This window comes from Marmota flaviventris, chromosome 19 (assembly GCF_047511675.1).
Source record: "Marmota flaviventris isolate mMarFla1 chromosome 19, mMarFla1.hap1, whole genome shotgun sequence".
NCBI classification, from domain to species: domain Eukaryota; kingdom Metazoa; phylum Chordata; class Mammalia; order Rodentia; family Sciuridae; genus Marmota; species Marmota flaviventris.
The window spans coordinates 39,261,003-39,285,777 of NC_092516.1; the positions used below are offsets into that span (position 1 = coordinate 39,261,003).

The window sequence follows — 24,775 nt, forward strand, 5'->3', positions numbered from 1 at the left end:
CTGACCTCTGCAGGGCACAGCCTGCAGGTTCAGGGTGCCCAGGGGTTGTGTATGCCTCTAACATCCTAAAGGATGGATACTGGGACACTGCAGGTGTCCTGATACTGACACTGGTCTTATAGGGATGGGGACATCACCAGCATCAATCCCCAGGCTGGAAGCAGCCTCCCCCAGGGCTCCAAAGAGGCTGGGCAGGGGGTCCTGGGCACTCTCACATAGTGGATGCTTCCCTCTGACCAGTGGCACTCCAGGGTGACCAGGCGACTGAACGTAAGAGGCACGAGCTTTAAATGATGGTTTTCCAGAGACTCTGAGAAAGTCTGCCACGGTGGGTGCGTTGCCAAGAGCCTGTAATCCATTTCTCTAAGTATAAAAATATCTTCCAATTTATTTTATTCATGGAACATAGCATTTCTACTTAAAAGGACGCTCAGCTGCCAGTTGTACGGGCTCAGGAGTGTGATTCCATTTCCAGCCCCGTGAGACGGGGTTTCCATCCGCATTGTTTGGGGACTCCCTGCTCTGCACACCCATCCAGGTGCACCTTGGACCTGCTGCCTGCGGGGTCCTGGGGAAGAGCTGATTCCAGTTTGGAGGCAGGACTGAGCGCTCCCTGGCAGCCCAGCATCCCCCCGACGGCTTGCTCCATCTGGCCCCACAACTGGTGCGAGTTATTATCCAGTGTTTGCCCATGTGGTTACATTGGTAAAATATACTCAACCTTCACTGCTGGAATCACGAAGTGAACTGTGTAGCCATCTCCATCCTGGTCTGCAGAGTTTCCCTCCTCCCATGGAGGAGCTCTGTCCCTATTGCACACCAACGCCCCTCCCCTCCAGGCCCACGGCACCCACCATTCTGCTTTCTGTCTCTGGGAATCCAACTCCTCTTGGGTCTCAAACCAATGGAATCCCACAGCGTTGGTGTGTCCTGTTTATTTCACTGAGCATCACGTGTTCATGCTGTAGCATGTGTCTGAGTGTGCTTCCCACTCAAGGCAGAGTCGCATCCATTGTATGCACACACCTGTCACCATGGAGAGCACTGGGCAGCTTCCATCTTTGGCTGCTGTGAACTGGCCGCTTTGGACCTGGATGTGCAGACGTCTCTGGGACACCCTGGTTTCAGCACGTTCTGTTTTGATTAGTGATTTATCAAGGGCTACGCAGCCCATCACCCAAAGTTGTGGAGATTTCTTATGGAGTTTGGAGCTTTCCAAGTGTATGTCACCCATGAAGCATATCCAGGGATCCAGAATTTCTTTTTGGTGCCCTTTTGGCCCTGCCTGAAGTCACAGGCTGTTGGATACAGCCTGGCAATGACTGTGCCTGGAGTTGGGGGTGGTAGACCCTGAGATTTCCCAAGTGCAGCAGTGTTCACATGGGACAGGTGACTTGGGCATGCTGGGCTCTGGCAAACCTTACACAGCTCTGTTCCAAGGAGCAACAGCGTGAATTGGGGCTCAAGGTTGGCCAGGGAGTCAGTGGAAAACTCTAGATTCAGGGTCTTGACAAAATCCTGCCTTCTGGGGCCCTTAGTCTGTGTGTGGTCACAGGGGAGGGGAGGTGGGGGCCATGGCTTGGATTTGGGATTTGGGATCCATGGGGGATCGTCGACAGCTGTCCGGCCACCCAGAGGAGTAAAAACAACCCGTGAAGCTGTCCTACATGGTCCAGCTGTACAGACAGAAACCCTAGGATGGATGAGGCCCCAGTGAAGGCCAATCAAGTTCAGCACCTGGCATCTTGGACTGAAGAGGATCAAGGTGGTGGGCCAGGCTTGCTGTGGTGAGAAATGTGGCTGAGGAAGCAGGAGGGCAGTGGGCTGTGTGGGCCTTAGGGTAGGGAGGGAGCTGGCTCACCTGGACACAGGTGCCCTATCCCTACTGTCTGTGGGCCTGAGGGAGGTCAGGAACAGAGTTTTGTCCTCACCACTCCATGAAGTAGAACAATAGCTTGACAGCACCCTTAAGTCATGTTGCAAGGCCAGGAGACCTGAGGCCACAGGTTGCCTTCGCCTTTTAGGTGACAGCTCAGGCCAGTGTTCTGGCCTCTGTTCTCTCTCAGTGCTTCTCTGTGGAGTGCTTTTCTGTGGAGTCAAGTCTGACCTGAAATACCTGGGGAACCCGAGCAGCCCCTACCCTGGGCCGGGCACCTAGAGCTCCTATAGCCCAGTGTGCCTGGGGATGGGGAGGTGCGCCCGGCCAGGCAGGCCACACTTGCTCCACCCGGACTAGGCTTGGAGTTGGAAATGGACAGAAATCCAGTGCTGCCTCATGACCCTGATGCTGGGGCACCGCGGCTGGTCAGCTGATGGATGTCCTCTCTCTACTTCTGGCCCCGCTGCAGTCTGAACGGGCTGTGTGTGGGGTTCTCCCTGTCTGCAGGCAAGTTGCTAGCCCACTAGAGCCTCACTCAGGGATCTAGTAGGGATCGTGGCTCTGTATTCTGACTGTCCACGGATGCAGGTGCTGCTGGCCCACAGGCTGCAGGCTGTGTAGCCTTCTGGATGCCCCCTGGCCACTCTCTGCTTGGCTCCCAGGGAGCTCTGAGGACAGGATAGAGTCTCCTGGGGGAGCTCATAGTCTCTGTTGTTTCCTGTTAGGATTCCCACCCAAGCCCTTCCTTTCTCTGGTGCTAAGGGGTGGCTACTCACATGCCCTGCCCCATCAACATCTCCCCCTGTGTTGCTGCATCCAGGGTCTTCCATGTCCAGTCCTGCCTCTGGGCCTTGGCACACCTGTCCCTCTGCTTTGAATTCTCTGTACAAATCTTTGCAGGTCTGAGCCCTTGCTATTCAGAACTTGGCTCAAATCTGCCTCCATGGGGACTGTCACACAGTCCCCGGCACAGCCCCTTCTCCAAGACATTGTTTCCCAGTTTCTTTGTGGCTCTTCCATGTTCTACAATGAATACGTGTTTGTATGGTGATTTGCCTATGTCCTGTGTCCCCTTGGGCTGGAAAGTCCCCATGGACAAGAACCTGTCATCTACCGCAGGGTCCCCAGTGATGAAATCAACTTGGGGATGGAGGGACGCTTTATGGACTGAGGGGAGGGAGGGAGGGAGGGAGGGAGGGAAGGAAGGAGGAGAGAGGGGCCGGGGGAGCGCCGTGCTCAGCAGAGAAGCCACAGTCACTGTGGAGCATAAATGCAGCCCAGTGGGGCCTCCCACCATTTTTCTTTTAAAAGAAGAAAAAACAAAAACAAAAAAAATGAAACAAAACAAGAGTAGCCCCTTTGCGTACCAGCTGGGTGGGGCTCGCGCTGCTCCGGGAGCCGTGACAGAGGCCAGTGTCCCGAGAAGGATGGCCCCTTTGTCCTCTGGGGGGTGGCCCTGGGCCCGTCCACAGGATCTGCACAATGGTTTTCTCTGATGCCGAGGATGGAGCTCTGGGAGGCTTGGGCTCCTTAGTGAGGAAGGGTCTTCGTGGGTAGAGGGTCCTGGCTCCCTGGGCATGCTCTGGGGCAGCTGCCACTCCATCCCTCTTTATGTATAGGCCCCAGGAAAGTTGAGGGTACACCTGGGCCAGGACATGGCAGCCCTGTGCTCTGTGGCAGGTGGCCGGGTGTCTTACCATTTGAGGGGCTCCTTTTTCCTCATGGTTTTAGGAGGGAGACTGGCCCACCTCCTCGGCTGCAGATGTTGCCTGCCTGCTTGGACTCCTGTGTTGAGCAAACCTTTGCAAGCCTCAGATTCATGTCCCCAGCCCACATTGCATTCACATGTCAGCCAGAGGCCACACATGGGAGCATCAGTGGGGAATGCTGAAGGGAGGGCTGGTTGGTGCAAGTGCTGGAAATCGAGGTTAAGCAACACCTGCTAAAACCGAAGCAGGAGGTACACTCTTGATGCAGAGGAGACCCCAGGCTCACTGCCCAGGGAAATGAGGCATCTCCGGCAGGTTCAAGAGTGTCCCTGAGAGATCGATGTATGGCAGCCCAAGCTCTAGCCCCTAGATGGATACGAACTGTGCAGCACAGAGGATGAGCCAGTGGCCAGATTGGCACTGGGGAGTGTCCTTACAGGGTGGTGTCATCGAGCTGCACACTTATGCTAATTTCCAAGTTGTACCCCCATAAACAGGTTCTTACAGGAACAGAAGCAGAGCAGGAGTGGCAACTTCAGTGGGCGGCCAGCTGTGCCCATGACATCTCTGCCAACCTCTCCGGGCTTGGGTTCCCTTTGTGAAAACCAGAATCTGATACTCTGGGACGTGTTCTCTGAGGTCCTCTAAGTTCACCCCTAAAATCCTGGGATTCCCAACCCGTGACCCTCCTGTCCAGCATGGTGTGCCGGGGGGTTGATTGTCTTTTGATTCCTTTTTGGATTCCTCCAGGGCTTGTGGAGGGGAAGCCAGGCTCTCCTGACACTGTGACCGGCCGGGCAGGAGGAGCATACGCCGCCAGGTGGAGTCTCTTCCTCGCACAGCCATAGCAGACTGCTCCCTCAAGACTTGGTGGTGGACCAGTTCTCCCGCCCTTGGGCGCATTTGAATGTGCACTTATCCATCACCTGTGTGGCGTCTTCCTTGAGATAGAAAGTTCTGTGCAGGGTTTATGATTGGATAATGAGTCATTGATTTCATAAGAATCGCCTCCATGATTCATCATAATCCATTCTTTCCCCACACGCACCCATTTTGCCAATGGGAACTATTCTGTAAGCTCATTGACACGCTGCGGGAATAAAGAGTGCATTGTGTCAATTTATAGTAACCGAATCTGCATAATCGCTGCATAATGAACAATCCGCACCATTCTCGCATGGGTGTGGGCTGCGTGCGCACGGTCAATGCATAGTAGGCACGCTGTGCAGGGCGCGACGGCAGCGCAGGCTGAAAGGGAATCTTGTCTGGGTCCCTTCTCAGCACGGTTCAGCAGCGGCGCCCAGCCAATGGGCTCCTGTTCAGGCTCCAGGCCAAGGGTCTTGGGTGCTGCCCTGAGAGAGGAAAGGCCCCGGGAGGAAAAAGCTTTGCAACCAAAGACAGTTGACATGGCTCTTTGGGGGGCCAGGGCAGTATGTGCTGATGGAAGTGGAGGCTGAAGGGGCAGTGACCCTTGGGGCGTTGCTGAGTGGCGGGAGGCAAGGGGCAGTTTATGAATGGGAAAGGCAAGAGGTTGGCTGTCCACGTGGAATCTCAGCACATGCGTGGTGAGGCCCAGCTCACTGGTGTGCAGTTGGGGAAACTGATAGCCAGAGAGGCTGAGGGTTGATAGTAGGCAGCTGAACTGCAGACGGGCCTGGGAGAGGGCTTGGGAGTGCTCCATGACTTGGTGCTGGCCCATCCTTTGGGGCTAGGTGCTGTCTGGCTATTCCTATGTGCTGGTACGAGTGGGTGGCTGGCCCACAAGCCATGACAGCCTGAGGCCACCTGCTGGGGGGGGAATGTGGGGCTCCACTTCAAGCAAGAGATCCCCGGGAGAGCTTGGAGGCCTCTGTGGGAAGCAGCCAATGTGGTCCCCGTGTGTCCCCCATGATGTCACTCTTCTCATGTTCCCTGCAGGTGTATGTGAATGGAGAGTGGGTGACCAACATCAGCGAGGGGGGCAGCTTTGGGGAGCTGGCACTCATCTACGGCACCCCCAGGGCTGCCACAGTGAAGGCCAAGACAGACCTCAAGCTCTGGGGCATCGACCGCGACAGCTACCGACGCATCCTCATGGTGAGTGAAGGCGGCTCCCAGGGCAGAGGGCAGAGGCTGAGGCTGACCCCAAGCTGTGGCCCAACACCCTACAGAGGCTCTGGCTTTACTCAAGGAGGATGTGTGCCTGCAAGACACATCCCAGCCTCCCCTACAGATACAGCCTGTGAGGCGAGTATGAGGTCTTGGGTAGGATTCTGGAAAGCCTCTTAGAAGACAGGCTGACAGCTAGGGAAGTCCCTTTTTCTTTCTCCTCTTTCTCCTTCCAACTGTCTGGGACATGGTTGTGATGGCTGGACCTCCAGCTGCCATGTTGGACCATGAACTATAGAATGAAACCTACTCACCAAGGGAATAGAGCAAAGAGGCATGAGGAAGGGCTTCCTGCCAACTTGGTGGGACCACCATACCAGGGCTGGACCACTCACTCCCATACTTCTTTCATGTGGGGATTGACCCTTGGGTTTTAAGCCACTGTCGTTTTAGGTTTGTTCTTACATGCCGCCATGTCTATGCTTTGTGGATGCACTGTGAGGGTATGTGTGTACAGCCCCCTAGGGGGCAGCTGGAACTTCAGGCTGATGTGGTCACCTGGGCAGCTTCTGGACTGAAAAGACCCTTCGCAGTGGGAGGAGGCTGCTCTGTGCTCACCTGCACACTACCTGCCAAGCTCCGTTCTCTAGCAGGGGACATTAGAAGCAGCAGGCTGAGCCGGCCTGTGGTGGAGACAGACCGTGACCTCCACATACCTGTGTATGGACGGTTCCTGAGGGGAAATCATGGAGAAGAGGGTGGAGGTGCCCAGGAGCAGGGGACGGTTGCTATCTTCTAGAAAGGCCTCAGAAATCTGCCCTCGGGGAACACTAGGGCAGAGGCCTCAGGCAGGAATGAAGGAGGCCAAGGCTCAGGCTGTGTGGTAGAGCGCTCGGGCCATGCGAGCAGTGAGGACAAAGCCCTGAACCGCGTGGTGTGGAGGGCTGTGGCCAGCGAGGACACTGTCCTGGATAAGAACAAGGGCTCTGTCCAGAGTGGTGGCATGCTCCCTGGTGAGGGAGGCCCCACGGCCTCCACTGGGCCCATCAGCTGGACTCTGACCTGGATCACCCAGAACCATGGCCGCAGTTTGAGGCAGCTTGGACCCAGCTATCTCTGAGCCAGCTTCACCATCCTGGTGAGGGCAGAGTGGCCCATGGTGAGAAGCATCCTGAGAGTCTGAGGCTGGCTGCTGGGGTCTGAGGGTCTACGTGTGGCCAGCTCTTCACCTACAGCCCCTTCTTTTCTGTTGTTGGGCAGAGGCCACTGGAAGTGGGTGCCTCTTCTGGGCAGCCACACCTTTTGGCTCTCCCTGCTTACCCAGTGGTGGCCAGTGCTGGGCTAGGAGCTTTTCCTGTCTGATTAGAGGTCAGGGGAACCATGGGCTTGCTGTGAGGGCCGTCCTCGAGACAGCATTTGCTCAGGGGCCTCTCCAGCAAGCCTGGAGTTTGAAGAAGGAGGTGGCCATGATAATCACTTAGTAGGGAGAACTGAACCTTACTCAACTCACCCCTGCCAGGGCAACTCATGCCATGGGATGGCCTCTACTCTGTGCCTGAAACCAATACCGTGTCTGAGACACAGCTTCCTCGGGGTCTTGGCTGTCCTCCCAAAGGCCAGCCTGGACGGAGCAGGGAGGATACCATTTCTAAGGGGAGCTGTGGCTGAGACACATGAGAGGAAGCTGAGGATCCCCATAGTATGGCTCAGGACAGGGCCCCCAGTCTTAGTCACGGAGGCTTGGAGTCCTGCCCCAATGCCCTCTCCTGGTCCCATTGTGGGGACCGGCTTTCCTTCTGCACGTAGGGGTCAGCAGTCCTAGGGGCAACCATTTCATCAGACATCATGCTCCATGAGCTCCTTACCCACATACTGACTGGGCACTGGTTGAGTGCCCAGCATGCACCAGGGCTGTGGCACTGACGTGGATACTCGAGCACAGAGTAGATGAACGTGGGACCCCAGGAAGGACTTCCGCAGATCCTCCCTTCTCCTGTCTTAATGTGCATGCTCCTGTCTGCCAAGACCTCTGTGTGGGAGGGATGCTCTGGGGCCTCCTCCCTCTGAGGGCCACACAGTTCCTGTCCCTTCTGGGTGCACCTGGCTGGCTGGGTGTTGCATAAGCCATCGCTTCTCCGCCGCTGTCTTCCCTGTGTCATTCCTGACTGGGATTTTTGCGGCTAGAACCTTATATTCAGGGAAACTCTCAAACCACCGAGGGAGCTGGCACTTTCTCTGTTTTAATTTTGGATCCTTGTGTGCTAAGGATAGCCGCCGTGGGGCTTGGAAGTCGCAGAGCTCATGCATCGGGAAAGAAAATGACAGTGCTGGGCAAGTTCGGGCAGGAGTGCCCGGCAGGACGGTGTTCTCATTCGTCCTCTGGCTGAGCAGATTTGGATGTGTCTGTCAGGCAGTGTCCTCACCCTGTGCCCATTTAGAGCTAAGCTGGGATGTGCTGAGGAGGATGCAGGAAATGGGGGACACTGGTGTCTCCACGGAGTGGACCACTTCCCCAAACACCAACTTGGACGCCACATTCAGGCAGTTGGAATCCCAGAATGTCTGATCTGAAGGTTCTCAATGTCCATTTCTTTCCTCTGAGGTTCTGTGTTATTGAGGGAAGAATGGAGCCCATATTGGCCTGGAGTAGAGACTGACCACTATCCCCAGGCTTCCAGACAGGGGCCCAAGGAAGGCTCAGGGCTCTCTTAGCTCTCTTTTTTTTTCTTTAAACTTTGGGTCCTCTGTGCACCCAAACAATATCTGGGGCCTGGTGTTGAGAGCTAGTGAAGTAGAATTCTGTGATAGAGCCTGTGCTAGGGTCTCCAGAGCTCCCTGCCTGGGGTGGCCTGAGACCTTGGGAACCTGGGACCTGAACAGAGAGGGCCCTCCCTGCCTCAGCACTCCTGACCAGGAAGCCTCAGTGGGACCCAGCACTGAGGGATGGTAGCCTTTGGGGTGTGGGTCCTCCCTCCTTAGCACAGACAGTTGGACATTTGCAACCTTGAGGCCACCAGGGTTAGGGAGGGTCCCTAGACACTAAGACTGGGCTTTGTATCCCCCAGTGTCTCCTGGGGGGCCACACAACCTTTGAGGTGGACTGTGTATACCCGGTGGTGGAGACGTCTCTGCAGGTTGAGTAGTGGGGGGCCTCGAGTGATGGAAAGCTTACACCTTGGACAGACTCCTTTGCAGCCACCTTGGTGCATCACAGTCCCAGGCTGCGGTGGGCTTTGTGGGGTGTTGGACCTCAGACACCCCAGGAGGTAGCCTCAGTACAAATGTTCTCCTGAGCTGGCAGGGCAAAGTGGAAAGTGCCCAAGCACCGGGTTCTGGTCCTTGTCCATAGGCCACGTGCCAGCAGGTTAGGGCTGGGCCTGGGCCTTTGGGTCACTCTAGCAAGGGCCCCAGTCTGCTGGCAGCTTAGGAATGGGTGGTTCCTTTCCCTCTCCCTGCCTACGGTGGTATCCTCTGACCTAGTATCACACCAGTGCCTCCCTGTACTCCCCAAGGTCTGAGACCCCCTAAAGGGCACTGTCTACCCCTGCTGCCACCTCAGGCCATGGGTTGGCTGTCCCAGGCTTACAAAGCGGGGATGAGACCCCTGGGGGTCTGTCTAATCTCTGCTTCTCGAGGTTGGCCTGTTACAGAGATCTGAGAATGAAGGCCCATGGCCCGTGGCAGGTGCCAATGAGACAGAGCAGGGCTGGTCAGGTCCAAAGCTCCTCAGGGAGTTGGCTGGGTCAGCACCAGGATGCCAGTTCCCGCCACACAAGGCCTAATTGGGATGTTGGCTAACATGCTTCAAGTCCCCCAGGTCACGGAGGTGGTCTCCCAGATGCCTAGAGTAGAAACAAATGGCCAGGCCGCCAGCCTGTCCATCTACCAACTGTCCATCTCAAAAGGAAGCAATGGAGGCCGTCCCTTCCCCAGGACCCAGGCAGCCACCTGTGGTTGTCCTGTAGAGAAAGATGGACAGCCCATGGCGCTGACTTTAATGTCAGATTCGTGGGACAAAACATTTGCATGGGCGTAATTGCTGGGTGGTCAGTGAGGATTTTGAATTATTGCTCAAAAGAAAAGGCTTTTGGGGGTCCAGCAGGGATCTAAAATGGCTTGGACTGGGTCGCTGAGCAAGCCACTGCCATTTTGAAGCTGTCCTGACCTGCTCTGATGGGTTGACATGCCACGTTCTGCTGCCTGTGCCTGTCCTGGCTTCCAATAGTGCCCTTCTTGTCACTGTGGAGACGTGTTCAGGCTGCCTGCAGGGCTCAGAACCACTTTCTACGCTGCCTGGGTCCAGATGGTCTTGGGTAACTTAATGAGGTTTTCTTGGACCTATGGCTGTGAGCCCCCAACCCTGTTAGGACTTGTGCTGGAAAGAGGGGAGATTGGGGAGGGGACTCTGGGCTCCTAAGACTGAGACCTGTAGCTATTTCAGCACTGCCTGGCTCGGAGCTGATGGAGAGGCTGAGGCCTGCCTGGGTGGGGAACCGGGGTCCTTTCATGGTGTCCCATGTAATCTTCATGGGGATCCTTTGGGGGAAGGCATTAAGATATTCCTGCTGGGTGCGGTGGCATATTCCTGTAATCCCAGTGGGTCAGGAGGCTGAGGCAGGAGGATCACGAGTTCAAAGCCAGCCTCACCAAAGCGAGGCATTAGGCAACTCAGTGAGGCCCTGTGTCCAAATAAAATACAAAATAGGGCTGGGGATGTGGCTCAGTGGTCGAGTGCCCCTGAGCTGAGTTCAATCCTTGGTACCAAAAAAAAAAAAAAAAAAAGATTTCTATTGCCCAAGAGGCAGGTAGGCACTGGAGGAGTAGAGGTGTGAGCTCATGGTGCCTGACAGCTGGCTTGTGCTCCAAGTCACCTCAGCCTCTCCTGGATGGTCACTGGTGGAGGGACAATGGACAAGCTACATGCCACCCATGCCTTAAGGGCATCCTCACATTAACGGGTAGTTGTTGCCTCTCCTGGTGGGCACTGAGCCTTGGGGACAGCACCTGCTGTATTGCTCTGCTCCTCAGTGTCTCTCCACCCTGTCCTTGCTCCATCCCACTTCTGTCCAGCCGCTCCCCAACCTGTTCTCCATGGTCCTCCCCTTTCTCCTCGAGCACCTCTGGTGCCTGCTCTGACTTTTAGACAAGACTGTTTCCCCTCTGGAAACCTGACCATCTGGGTTTCAAGCACTGGCCTTTGGGGACACCCCAGCCTTACCCTCCTGGTCTCTGATCTCCTGGACTAGACACCAGGTCCTCACGTCCGAGCAGCAAGTTTGGCCCACGTGCCTAGATTCCATGTAGCCTCTTTTAATCCTGCTTCCAATGATATTCCCCAGTGATGGTGATGATGGTGAAGGTGATGATGGTGGTGATGATGGTGGTGGTGGTGATGGTGCTGAGGATGGTGGTTGTGTCCTAACTTAGTGCAATGAGACCTGTAGCTATTTCAGCACTGCCTGGCTCGGAGCTGATGGAGAGATGCAATGAAGGAGAACCCGTGGGAGAGGGTCAGCACCCTCTATTTGTAATCTGATCCTGCTCATAACTCCCCATGTTCATAAACCAGTCTTGTCCTCCCTGGGCCTCAGATTCTCCATCAGAATAGTGATCGAGCTGGCACCTTGATCTACGTGTCTCTGACCTGGGCTCCTCTCCCTTCTCTGAGCTGTCTCACCACTGCCACCACCGTGCTATCTCTACCTCAGTCCAGACGGTTCCTTGTCTGCTTCCCATGGAGACGTAGTGAGACACCAGCCTCAGATGACTTCCCCCTCATCAGCATGGGATGAGGGACCTCCTTCACTGATCCTAAGAGCCCCGCGTCTTCCCAGAACATGATGAGAAGCAGCACGGTGAACCTTGACTCCTATGGTTACAGCCTTGAATCTGACCCACAAGTGGCCCTGTTACATCTCCACTCTGTGGGGAAATAGAGGCTCAGGGAAGTGTCATGGCCTTCTCTTGCCCATTGGGCTACCAAAGGGTGGGACCAAGACTTGAAAAGGGACAGTCTCCTCCCAGCATTCATCTGTCCCCATAGGCTCCAGGCCATCCTGAGGCCGTTGAGTAGCTTCACTCCCACACTCAGTGTCTTACCCCTCTGGGGGGCAGAGACAGTATCTGTCACCTGCCTGCCATGTGTTGTTGTCATCTATCCTGACGTCACAGGAGGGGGGAGGGTGGCTTGCAGAGCCACCAATGTGCTCAGGCTGCCATCATTGTCACCATCACCACTACCTTGATTTTTATCATCACTCTGACTGTCAGCGTTATCACCGCCATCTTCATCATCATCAACATCACCATGGCCACTCTTATCACCGTCACTATCACCACCAACATCACCACTGTCACCATCAACAACATCATCACTATCATTACCCACATCACAGTGACTGTCAGCATTATCACCACCATCAATGTCGTCACCACTGTCACCATCACCACCACTATCACCATCAGCAGCAACTGAGGGAACATGGCTGGGGACTTAGTCCTTACAGCTACCCAGGGAGGCAGGAGTATTATTATCCCCTTTTACCAAGACTTAATGGCTTGGTGGCACATCCAAATCTGTCTTTGACCAACTCAAATGTAGTATGCTTTGCTGGCTCTCAGGGACTTGGCCTGGATGTCCTGTAAGCTGAGGCCCTGGGAGGCACAGGAGGCAGGGTGGCTTAGGCCCTAGTCCCTGTCATGGGCGAGGTGGCCACTGTGAGAGGGGGACTGGCTCTGCTCCACAGGTCCGTGTTTCTGGACGTCGAAGGGGACATGGCGGGCCAGCAGGGAGTGCCTGAGCAGCTGGGGCTGGGTGGGAAAGGTTGGCTCACAGAAACGGTGGAAAAACCCTTGGTCTGGCCCCGTGGAAACTGCTGCTGTGCCCTGGGGACTCGAGAGCCATTCCTTCCCCACTTCACTGCTGCTTGCATTTTTGTCATAGCTTTCTGGGGACAGGCCTTCAGTGCCCTTTCTCCAGCCCTTCCCCTGAGAGCCCTTTTCCCTGCTGGGGCAGATCCCGCTCCCTTCCCTGACCTTCTCCCACGCCTGTCGCCAGGTCTGACCCAGCAAGGAGGGTGTGGACGGAAGTCTGCGGGACGCCTCCCCACTCCCCCACTGGGGAGGGGGCTCCCGTGGCAGCCCCTCATTTTCCCATTCGACAAAGTCGCCTAGGGTCCCTTGGAGGAGGCAGGAGCCTTCAGCTGAAACTGCTCTCAGTTCTGAACCATAAAGCCAAGCTGCGTCTTTTGCAGGTGGCCTGAAGAGATGGGAGAGGGCCTGGAGTAGGGGGACCCTGTCCCACACTCAGTGGGGTGGCTGTGGGCCTGTGCTTCAAGTGTGCTCCCCTCTCCCCTTTCTCCTGCTCCTTGGGGCCACTGTGAGTTGTGACAATGTGCACAGAGCTGAGCACCTGCCTTTCACAGCGCACTTGTAAATGCCACCCAACGTGACTGTGTTTCCACTCTCTCTGGCGAGGCTGTTGACTAGATGGGGGCAGATGCTCTGAACAGACCTCTCCAGAGACAAGAGGTTCTGACAGATCCACAGGCACGTGGGGGCCCTCTGTGTGTCAGGGGTCCTGCCTCTCGTGTCTGGTCCACCTCCACTTGCCCGACATCTTCCAACATAGATTCTTCTTTAGAAAGTTGATGGTGGGTGTGCTTCAGTGTCCGAGGCTGCCTGTGGCTTCAGGGACCAGGAGGGTCTGGCTACTGCAAGTAGGTGTGGGGAGGAGCCCATGGGGATATCAACACCATCTCACCGATGGCCAAGCAGGATGAATGAGCCTCCTTTGCCATTATTGGATGTCTGAGGCAGCTGGGAGGGCTACCCGCCAACTGCCCTCAGGCCTTAGAAGCTCTTGTCCCACCTGGGTTAGGATCAGGGTTAGCTGGACACCACCCTAGTTAGCTGTTGCTGAGTAACAAACTTCCCCTGGACTTAGCGGCCTCTGACAGAAGCGTAGCATTTGGCACAGTTTCTGTGGGTCCTGAGGAAGCAGCTTAGCTGGGTGCCTCTGGCCTGGAACTCTCTAGGGTTGCAATCACTGGAAGGTATGAAGGATGAAAGATTGTTTCTGGGATGTCTTGTTCCCATGGTGCTGGTGGCTGACAAGAGGCAGTGTCCCTCCTTTGAATCATGGGGGGCAGTATGGTTGGTGCCATAGTGTCTTCCACAACTCAGCTTGGGAAATCTCCTTAGCATCCCCTTGGTTACCTAGGTCAGCCCTGTTTGGTAGGGGACAATGCATATATAGGTTGTGGACCCTGGGGGTGTACTGTCAGGTCCCCATAAAGGCTGGCACACCTTGGGCCATGGAAGCCCCTTCAGAAGACTCCAGGGATTTGAGGGCTGGGTACAAGAAATGGTCTGGCTGTCACAGGTTCATGGCCATCTGCAACTTTCAGGATTTGGGATGCTTTAAAAGGGTCTACTTTGAAGAGTTCGGAGTTAATAGTCCTCTGGGAAAGTCTGGAATTGTTGAAATGATTCAGGTCTGAAGACCCACATTCTCCCTTTTTCTTCCAAACAGGGCAGCACACTGAGAAAACGCAAGATGTATGAAGAGTTCCTCAGCAAGGTCTCCATCCTAGGTCAGTGGCTCTGCCTGTCCCCAGGTGACCTCTGTGGGCTCCTGTGAGCACCTGCCCTCCAGTCCCAGATGCCTTCCCTTCCTTGCATGGCTGGCAGGTTACACACTCTTGGTATTAAGCAGGTTAGGGATATGTTCACACACACTTTCACATATGTACACAAGCACACACATCCATCAGTGGTGGGCACACACTATGGTCTGTGGCATGACAGTTCTTAAATCAGGGTTGTGCCGGCTCAGCTCTCCCACTGTCTTTGATGCCGTCACCCTAGATCCCTCATTTGGTTATTTGTTTGTTTCAACTGTGGATTGGACCCTTGGTACTCAATCACTGAGCTACATCCCCAGCCCTTTTTTATTATTTTTATTTTTTATTTTGAGAAAGGGTCTTGCTAAGTTGATTAGGGCCTCAGCCTCCCGAGTCGCTGGGATGACAGGCGTGCACCACCGTGCCCCGTGGTCAGTTACTTTGAGCTGGAGGCCAGTTCTGCTTCCTAGTAGCTGGGTGGTTTGGCCTTCTTCCCCTGCCAGGTTGCTTTACTCTAAGCATGGCTGTCCTGGGGACATCCCTGTGCTTTTTATGCACTTAGTGCTCTGTCCCTGGGGGATACGGATGGGGCTGCAAGTGCACCCCAGGCTGGCACACTCAGATGAGCACCCTCAGCCATCGTGTGGGGAGGACACTGCCAAATCTATTTTGCACATGGTGAAGCTACTAGGGAGGCAAAGACCTGGGCCCGCACCTGCCCCTCCTTGCATCTCCCACCTGTAGTGACCCACCCAGCCCCAGAGCAGCCAAAGACCCCTGTGCGTGTATATATGTATGTGTGTGTGTGTGTCTGTCTGTCTGTCTGTGTGCGTGAATACATACTTTGCCCTGAACCACATCCTATCTGATTTCTTTCGTGAACTGTTGAGATACTCATAACATAGAAGGGACCAACGTGACCATTTTAAGAAGTGTGGTTCAGGGGAAAGAAGCACACGCATGGTGTTGCTCTGTGTCAGCTCTGTGGTTTCACCACTGAGTCATCACGCTGAGCAGAAATCTGTCCCCGTTAGTGCCCTCCCTGGCCCCTCCTGCCCTTGCTACATGGGTCCCCTGCCTGTCTCTGTGGACTTTCCTATTCTGGCCTTTCATTTGAGTGGGATCTCCCATGTGGCCTTCCTCGTCTGGCTTCTTTCCTGTGGCTTTTTAAACATGTCATACCTGGAAAAAGAAAAAGCACTCTCCTGAGTTGACCCCTAAGATTTTTTTTCAGGGGCCGAGAAAGGGACTTTTTATTCCCACGCAAAAGAGAAACCAGGGACTTTCTTGTCCTTTGCCTTTGGGTTTCCTTGCCTTTGAACAGAGGGTGGCGTGGCCACCTGGACCATTGTCACTTATCAATTCACTCATTTACTGATAACCATTCAAGCCCATGGCTGCAGGGTAGCATCCAGCCAAACACAGGCCCCTTTCTGCCCTCCTGGAGACTCTGCTGACCACCCCAGGACTTCAGCCTAGTATAGGCATCCCAACTGGAGCTGATTTCTTCCCTTGAATGTCTTGAGCATTTAGACGCCTATGGACTCTGGGCACCTGTCTGGCCGTGCCCGCTCATCTTGTTTCCTTTAATGAATGCAAAGCATACAAGTGTGACTGGCTCCTTCGGGGCCCTGGGTGAACAACTACAAGACTCTGGTCCCCTCTTCTGCTTGGTCACCACAAGCCACACATGGCCTCCAAACGTGGCCTGTGGACATTGTGTGGCGACTGGCTTTAGGAGGCAGCTGGCCGTTGCAGCCGCAATGGATGGTGCTGTTTTGACCACTCTGAATTATTCTCAGCTGCTTAGTAGCTGCAGGGTTCAGCCGTGACTCCATTGTTTGCAAAAAATATAGGCAGCCTTGATCTTTGGGAGAAAAGTAAAAGCATTTTCATACTTAAGTGAACTTAGGCTCAGTTTGCTCTGCATGTTATTTACAAGATGTGCCCATCTGCCCTCAGCTTGGGTGGGGACTGTTGCTATGGACAGGGCAGCCCCTACCCCACCACTGAGATATGCAGGAAAGGTAAGTACACCGGGGGCCTCCATTTCCAGCCTCTCCTCATGAAAACATGAGGCCGACCCAGTGTGGGAGACTTCCCAGCCCTGCCCAGCTGGCAGGGGTGGTGAAGGCCACTGAGTCGCTTTTGGGGAATTCTGTGCTGCAGGCCCCTTCAGGTGGGGCCTGAGCACCCTCCTCATACGTGCAGCTGGGCGGCAGGCTGACTTGGTTGGAGCACCTCCTGGGACACTCGCTTGCATTTTTCTGCACACATGATCAGAAGGGACCATCAAATGTGGACTGGGGTTGAGGCTCAGTGGTAGAGCACTTGCCTAGCATGTGCGAGGCACTGGGTTCGATTCTCAGAACCGCATATAAATAAATGAATAAAATAAAGGTCCATCAACATCTAAAAAAAAAAAAGGGACCATCAGACTCCTGTAGCCCGAGCACCATGTTTTCCTATGCAGGGTTGACTATTAGCACCCTGTGTCTCAAGGGACAAGGATCCTAAATTGTAGTTTAAAACAGCAACGACAACGAACAAGTGTCTTGTGTTTCATGAGTCACCTCAGAGCTTTAAGACGTTAAAAAAGACAAACAAAAAACAAAAAGAAAAAAACCTTGGGGCCAAGAAATTGCCATGTCGCTTACAGTTTCCTCTGACAGTTTTTAACCAAGATTTAAATTGTTGGGAGACAGAGCTTGCTCCAGATCACAATTCCCAGACCTCAGATTATTGTAGGTTTCAAATGTCATGGAAAAAAAAAATCTGCTAATCAAACAGGTGGAGGTGAACTCTCAAGCAACTGATTTCAGAACTGAAAGCGACTTATCACGGCCTTCGTGAGGACACCAGTAAACCAAACCTGCCATGCTCCCACACAGTCCCTTTCTGCATCCGCTTCCTCCTGAACACAAGCTATAATCTCACTCCAAAGTCTGTAGTCACAGGCATGTGGTGTGTGGCCTGTAGGGCACACCCCTGTCCCAACAGCTTCTGGTCTCACCAACTTAGGGCTACACGCCCTGGCTGGAGCACTTTTGGCAGCCTGAGCCCCGCATGGCTTCCTGTGGTCTTGGGGTTAGTGGACAGCCATAAGTTTTGCAATGTGTGGCACGGGCAGATCCCAGGGAGAGAAACCCCCTGCCAACCTAGATCTAAAATAAATGCTTTTATTTTTCATTTTTAGCAGCTGACCTACATAGATAGTATCTAAGTATAGGCCAATTTCTTTCGCCAAAAAAGAAATAGTTAATCAGGCGGTTGTGATTTTCTTATGAAAGTCTCACGTTATTATTCTTTTCTTCCTTCTGAGTGTTAGGGATGGATAATGTCAGGAAGGGATGGTGTGAGAAGGGTGGAAAGCGCTGTTGAGTTTGCAAATGTTTAAAGATAAACTTGGCATTGGAGTTAGGAGTTTTGGCCTAAAATAGTGGAAGGCTGCTCTTCTTGGACGTTGAAGCATTTGTGCCAGGGTCTTTGATCAGCCCGCAATGGATAGTGCTGTTTTGACCACTCTGAAATATTCTCAGCTGCTTAGTAGCTGCAGGGTTCAGCCATGACTCCATTGTTTGCAAAAATATAGGGAGCCTTGATCTTTGAGCGAAAAGTAAAAGCATTTTCATACTAAGTTAACTTAGGCTCAGTTTGCCCTGCATGTTATTTACAAGATGTGGTTGGCTGTGAGTATTTTCAAATTGCATCTCCTGGCCGAAGGTGGGGTGTGAGCTGTGTGCACATGAATCCCCTGTAATAGCAAGATGTCCAGGTCCCACATGCAGAAGCACCGGGGAGCTGGCTTTCTGCTCTCCCCTTCGTCTGTGACTCAGCTCACTAAGTAGCAGGGGAGTTTCCTGAGCCACATCCTGAGGAGAGCAGCTGCTGTGGCAAGGGGCAGCCTTGACACCTTATTGTCCTCTACAGAGTCCCTGGAGAAGTGGGAGCGCCTGACTGTGGCCGATGCCTTGGAGCCTGTGCAGTTTGAAGATGGGGAGAAAATCGTGGTCCAAGGGGAACCCGGGGACGGCTTCTACATCATCACAGAGGTGAGTCCTGCTTGGTACCTCAAGGGCACTGTGTCAAGTAACAGAGCTGCCTGAGTGCCCTGGAATTCATCCTGCTCTGACCCCCAAGTCCTCCCCACGCCAAAGTCTACTTGGAGTTGGTGGGATGATGGCCTCGTGTGCCTGCCACAGACATAGGTGTGTCTCTCAAGAATGGTGGTGGAGACCAAGACCCACACGTGTGATCACATTGCACGAAGCATGCACACAGCGCAGGTTGAGTTGGGGAGCCAGAGCGAGATGGGTGGAGCATGTCCCTGTCAAGCCCTGGTGTGGCCTGTGGTCTACGTACAGCTTCACAGCACATTACTGCTGGGGGACCTGCGTATGTTCGGGGTACACCAGATCTCTGAATAATTTCTCACAATTGCACATGAATCTACAATGATCCCCAGATTTAAAGTTTAGTTTAAGAAGGACATGATGAGTTTTTCTGCCTGAAGTGTATGAGACACTTTGACCGTGGCCCGCACAGTACCCTCAGCGGGACAAGCAGCCCGCTGGTTCCTCGGAGCCCCTGGGACATATGGGGGCTGGAATCTGTGGCCACCATCTTGGAAGCTGCTTGGGATTGGGTGTACCACTGTTATGAGGAGAGGATCTGTGAGATGAGCGGCTTGTACATGAACGTCTGCTGGGGGATGACCGAGGAAATTCTAGCTCCTGATCTGGGGTGCCTGTCTCCACAAGGGGACGCCTTAATGTAGGTGCACTAATGTGGGTGAGCTGTCCAGAGCTGGCCAGTGCATTGACCCTGGGGTAGCAGTCTACCCTGGAGGAAGCCCCAACCCTGGTAGGGGTGAATGCACCTTCTCGCCCATGGAGAACTTTCCCAACTGTGCAGAGCCTGGTACTTGTGTCTTGATTCCTACTTCCTGGTCCTCGAGGCCAGAGGAAGCCCCTGCTCACATTCTCTCTTGCCCATTCTCCAGCTCTCCAGAGAAGAGCAGGGCTCATGCAAGAAGGAGTTTGCATGGCCAGTATTGTTACCGTGGGGCTGTTGAGAGGAAATGGATGTGAGCAGAGAGCCCAACCCCCTGGATGTTCGGCCAATATGACCAAACTCAGGAGTCAGGTTCTTAGTTTGAAATAAGCAGAAGCAAAATTCATTTGCAGTGTTAAAGGTGTGGGACCTTGTGTGGGGACACTCACTTTCTCTGTGGAACAGGCCATGAGGCAGAGACCTGGAAGCTTTTTCTCCTTTGGAGTGAGGCTCCTGGATGGGTCTAATAGGGCCAATGACCCCTGCAGAGCTCAGTGGTATGGACGTGGGCCAGGGTGCTGGTGGAACATGAGCGAATGAGGCTGGCCTTCATCTCATTCCCTAGAGAGCTGCAGAAGGGCTCCTGGAGGATTCCCAGGGGACAATCCTCAGGAGGTCCTCAGTCCTTAGGGTAGGGGACTCATTTGACAACAAAGTTTCTTTAAAAAGAAAAGGGGAGGAAAGAATAAAACCACAGGCAGAGCAAATTATGGCTCTGGTCGGCATTGAGGGCGGCCTCCGGTCAACAGTCCAGAGAGGGAAGTGGGCCCTGTTTTCACTCCAGCACCCACGGGATCCCACAGGCTCACACCCGCCTTCCCCAAGTGTGTCCCTGCCCTGCGTAGGCAGAGGCTGGCGCTTTGTCACCTCTACTGGGGTGAATGGCCGTTCCATGCGGGACTTCTCTGAGGCCACTGTTTCACTATGGCAGGGACCTGGGGCAAGCATAGCCATTTCAAAAACAGCCCAGCAGAAAATCACTTGTAACCCTCAGTCATTGAGTAACACAGAGGACAATGAGTGGCGTCCTCACTGAGGGCTTGAGGAGGCTCTACCTATCACCTGCATGAGTTTTCCACTGACCCTCTGCCACCAGACGGTCATCTCTTTTCCCACTGGCCATCTGCCTGAAGCCATGTCCTGCCCCCCATAATGTTCCATGAGTGCTATGTCTCTGCATTTGTGGCCTTGGTTTGACCTTATTCAGGGTGTCTACAGGGACCCAACCTCTTCCAGTTAATAAATGAAGATTTGTGCTTAGCCATTAGCTTTCCACCCTCACCCCCAAATTTTGAAATATTAAAGATGGCTTCTGTTCTTGGCTGTTATTTCACATAGAAAAGTGCACTTGGTTCCCTCCCCGTGTATCGGGAATTTTTCCAATGGATGTGACAGGAATGGCCTGGCAAGGCATTCAGGCTAGGTCACAAGAAGCTTGCCCATCCACAGCCTCTCAGGCTAATTCTTGGGACCCTCTTCTTGGGATCCAGCAGCCATGCTCTGGGGTCTTCCATAACAGGGCTCTGCCCACAGCAGCCCTGAGTGCCCAGTGCCAACAGCCACAAGGCATGCTCTATGGTGGTCGCCCAGCCCAGCTACTGCCTGGTTTAGCCTCCTGAGAGAGAGCCACTCAGCCCAGCTCCAGGGTGGTGAGACAGAACAGCTCTCTGGGGTCACACTGTCCTTGCCTAGGCACTAGGATGCTCTGCTGGCCCCTCTGCCATGGGAAGAGGACAGTGTGAGGGAAGCCACAAATGTCTCTATTTGCATCCTCTGATAAGAAACTGGTGTTTATAGGCTGAACCTGGCCCAGGGGCAGATTTGCACTTGACCAGCGTGGTGCTTGGTTAGACATTTGAATTTGTTGTTGATATCTTAAAATCAAATTTCTTATAAAAGTCTAGGTCTGTCATCTCTTTAGAAGTCTGTATCTGGCCATGCTGGACTCATCCTTGTCTGAGAGACAGACACCCCTTAGAAAGGGCTTCCCAGCCCATCTCCATCCCCTTGGGCCCTCTCTTCTGGTCAGTGGTCTCCACAGTACCTGGGTCTTCAGAGTTTGCAGCCTCAGTTTGAATGGCCTTGAGACAGGGAGCGAGTGACTCTGACTACGGCAGACAATTATCCCTTATACCCTGTGGCTGAAGACTCTCCAGCTGAGCCCAAAACCCCATGCAGAAAAATCATACAAGTGTGTGTCACAGGTTGGGGTCACCAAGTGCATGAGTGCATCTTCACAGGACACAAAGGAAATTGGCTCTGGAAACAAGAAGAGGCTGTCACTGAAACTGTATATGTCCTTAATCATGGTGCGGGGAGGTTTAGGCTGTGCCAGGGTTTGGGCAGGGTCCTTGTATAATCAACTATGTCTTTCCAGAGGTCCCTCCAAGTCTCCTCTGAGAGAGGGAGCAGGGGGGTTCCCCATCTGCCCAGCACACAGGGTGGACTTGAGCTGGCACATGGACACCTGGTACCTCAGACTCCACATCCAAGAGCAGCAGCATCTCACAAGCACAGCTCCCTACATTTCCTGCCCACTGCCCTCTCCCTCTGCCTCTGGTTGACCTGTGAGATTCTGCCCGTGGTGTTCTGCAATGCTCTGGCAGCCTCTGAGGGACCTACAAAGAGTCTCCAAGAAGGCAGCTAAGTAGTGGGGACCATCGCTGCTTCTGGGAGTGACTTCTGGGTTGTCAAGAATGCCCCACTGACTGGGCTTCTTCACCGCAACAAAATTGTGGCCTTTGGAGTGTAACCAAGGCCACTTCTTGCAACCCTGCAAGAGTACGTGAAGTGGTTGCCTTGGCAACAAGGATATTTTCGGGGGTGGGTGGGTGTCCCCCCTCCCTGTCTTCCTGGAGCAGCACGTGGAGAAGCCTCCTCGTCTCCTCCCTCCACTGGGTGGGGTGTCCCTGTCTGGCAGCCGCTCCTCACCTTGCTTAGTTGTCACATTGCTGCGGGTGTGCACTTCCAAGTGGAGTTCTTTGGTAAACCTGCCCTTGGCGGGTCACAGGTACCTTCTGGTGAGGCCTCATCCTGCGGAGCTGGAATGTGGAGCCTCTCACCCATCTTTCCCCCTGCCAGGCTGGCTCTGTCCCCTGGGCTTCCTAATGGGTGGACCTTAGAGGCCCTCGGGATACTACAGTGACTGCCTGTGCGTGCCTCGATCTGCTCTGCTAGAAGATGTGGTTGTTTGGGGGGCTGATTTCCACCATGTGTGGGCAGATCTACAGGAAACTGGCCCCTGGGAACGAAGCTTTGCCACAGTGCCAGTTTTTTGGAAGTGATTGGAAAGGGGAGCAGGAAGACAGGATTCCTAGCCTACATGATCCCGAGGGTCTCTGCAGGGGTGCTCCCCACCACACAGAGGCATCGCTCTTGTCTTCTAGCTCTGCGCGCACACATGGGCTGTCTGAGCAAATGGATCTGCCAACCCTTCAGACAACTGACCCCAGTACTCTTGGAGAACGTGCTCAACAGATAGTGGCAGAACTGACCCTCTTCGAGTTTGCCTGTGTGAACCTGGAGGTGCAGACTCAAAGACACAGCACCAGTGGATAGGGCCGGCCCTGCAGCTCCCAGGCCATGCTTCTCTCTCTGCATACTGAAGCTGGGGCCACCTGGGCCAGGGAGCCTCAAGGTGGGACACAGTGTTGGAGGGACAGCATTGGAACTGCAGGAACTGTCCCTATTTGTCTGCCAAGATGCATGCTCAATTTGCCTTCCCAGAAGAGGTGCATGGGGGCCTGGCAAGGAGGGCAGTATACGTCCAGGACATGCCAGGTAGGGGGAGGCTGAGGCTGTCCCGCTGCTCCGTGACTTCATCAGAATTCGCATCTCCAACTGTGCTCTCCAGGAAAACGGAGGAGGATTTGGGAAGGGGCTCACGTTCCCGCTGTGCATTCCTCAATTTGGGCCCGAGACCTTGGAGCGCCTGGAGGCAGCTGGGCCCAGAGCTGGTTCCCCATAAAATCCTGAGGCTGAAATTCCCCAGCTCGCTCCCAGCCAGAGGCCTGGGAGGCGTTGCCATAGAAACACTAGATTGGATTTATCTCCTCACTTAGCAAATTAATTTTATGAATGTCCACAATGTTGAAGCAACTGCAAAACAACACATTTCACAGCCGCCCTCAGGCCTGGGAACGCTCCACTCGCCAGAGCCCAGCCCCCTCCACGCTCCCCGAAAGGCAGATTGTTCAAAATCCAGAGGTCACTCTGCTAACTCAGAAGGAGGCTCCTACGTGGGAGCATCCAGGAGCCCCAGGCACATGTCCAGCTCTGCGCCGGGCCATTGTGCCATGGCCTGTGCCTGCTGGCCATGCTCCAGACACTGCGGCCCTGTGGCTTCAGGAACATGTTTATGCCTGGAGCATCTTGTCACCCACTGTTCCTGTGTCATTTTCCCCTGCTCCTTTCATGGTTATTAGTGCCATTCTTTTGGTTCCTATGTGTCCCTCTGGGGGCTACTGCCTGGAGGAGGGATTGAGGCCTCGGGGAGCTATGTGGGTCCATGCCACGCACATGGTCCTGGAGAGATGTGAGCCCCAGACAGGAGACAAACTGCACGGGGCCTCTGTTCTGTCTGGAAGTGAGGTGGCATGGGAGGACACGAGGGCTTGACGGGAATTGAGGCAGGGCCTGGGACAGTATGAGCTTGATGGGTATCTGGGGGCTCAGGCCCTTGGGCAGGGATTGGGAGGGGGCCATGGGGTTGCATCTGAGGTGGGAGATATCAGGGTGTGTGGCTACAGGGTGAGTCCGGGGCTTGGCGGTGTGATGGAGGACCCTCTGGGTGTGATGCAGCCATGTGGGGGGTTCTTGCTGAGGAATCATGCTGGGTCTTGCATAGAGAGTAAACTGTAGAAGGGCTCAGGGAAGAAGTGGATCAGAGGTGAGCAGTCACACCGAGATGATGTGGGGGCTCAGGGAGCAGCAGGGCTCAGGGTCTGCAGATGAACCAGCACAGAGTTGAGAGGAGGCGATCAACGGATGGGAGGACACAGGTGGGCAGGGAGACTGTGGTCCTGAAGTGCAAGTAGAAGTTTTGCAGGTGGAGGCTGGAAGGGATCATACACGCAGTAGCACATGCAGAAACGCAAGGCACCAGGTGTGGTGGAGGAAAGGGGCCGCGATGCAGATGCTGATGTTGATGTTGGATGTGTGCCAACAGATAGATGCCCTCTGCAGAACAGTCACATCTTGTCCCGAGGCCACAATCTACTGGTGGTGGGGGAGCGGAAGGGAGGCTTCAGGTCTGCAGTATCCTCACTGCCCTTGGCCTCTGGCTCCCCAGGGAGCCTCCATGTTTGACCTCCTGAGCTCCATATTTGCTCCTGCGCTGGGATGAGCTCTGTGTGAGGCCATCTGAGCAGCTTGCTGTGGCCTCCCAGGACCCACTCACTGGAAGAACCTTGTATCCCTAGCAGGGCTCTCAGCACATGGCGGGAGCACCCCCCAAGTGTTGTGAACATGAGCAGTGCCTGCTCCTCTTGATCTGCTGAGGGGGATCCCAGCATCTTCCAGAAGTGGGAGAGCCTGGCTGCTGCCCCGAGACCAGCCATCTCCAGCAGCGAAGCTACGGCTTCCTCTGGGCTGGCTGAGGAGCTTTCCCATGCCTGGCTCCGGGTCCTGTGTCTGGTGCTGGG

General features: G+C 54.4%; 1 protein-coding gene across 9 annotated transcripts in view; it reads left to right on the top strand.

Moving 5' to 3' along the window:
• Prkar1b (protein kinase cAMP-dependent type I regulatory subunit beta) overlaps nt 1-24,775 on the top strand; it is a 136,065-nt gene that overhangs the window by 100,370 nt on the left and 10,920 nt on the right. For all 9 annotated transcript variants that reach the window (XM_071605380.1, XM_071605379.1, XM_071605378.1 and 6 more), the window contains 3 exons: nt 5,506-5,664; nt 14,210-14,270; nt 18,231-18,352. In XM_071605380.1, the coding sequence (XP_071461481.1) occupies nt 5,506-5,664; nt 14,210-14,270; nt 18,231-18,352 (342 nt within the window). The remainder of the gene's footprint in view (nt 1-5,505; nt 5,665-14,209; nt 14,271-18,230; nt 18,353-24,775) is intronic.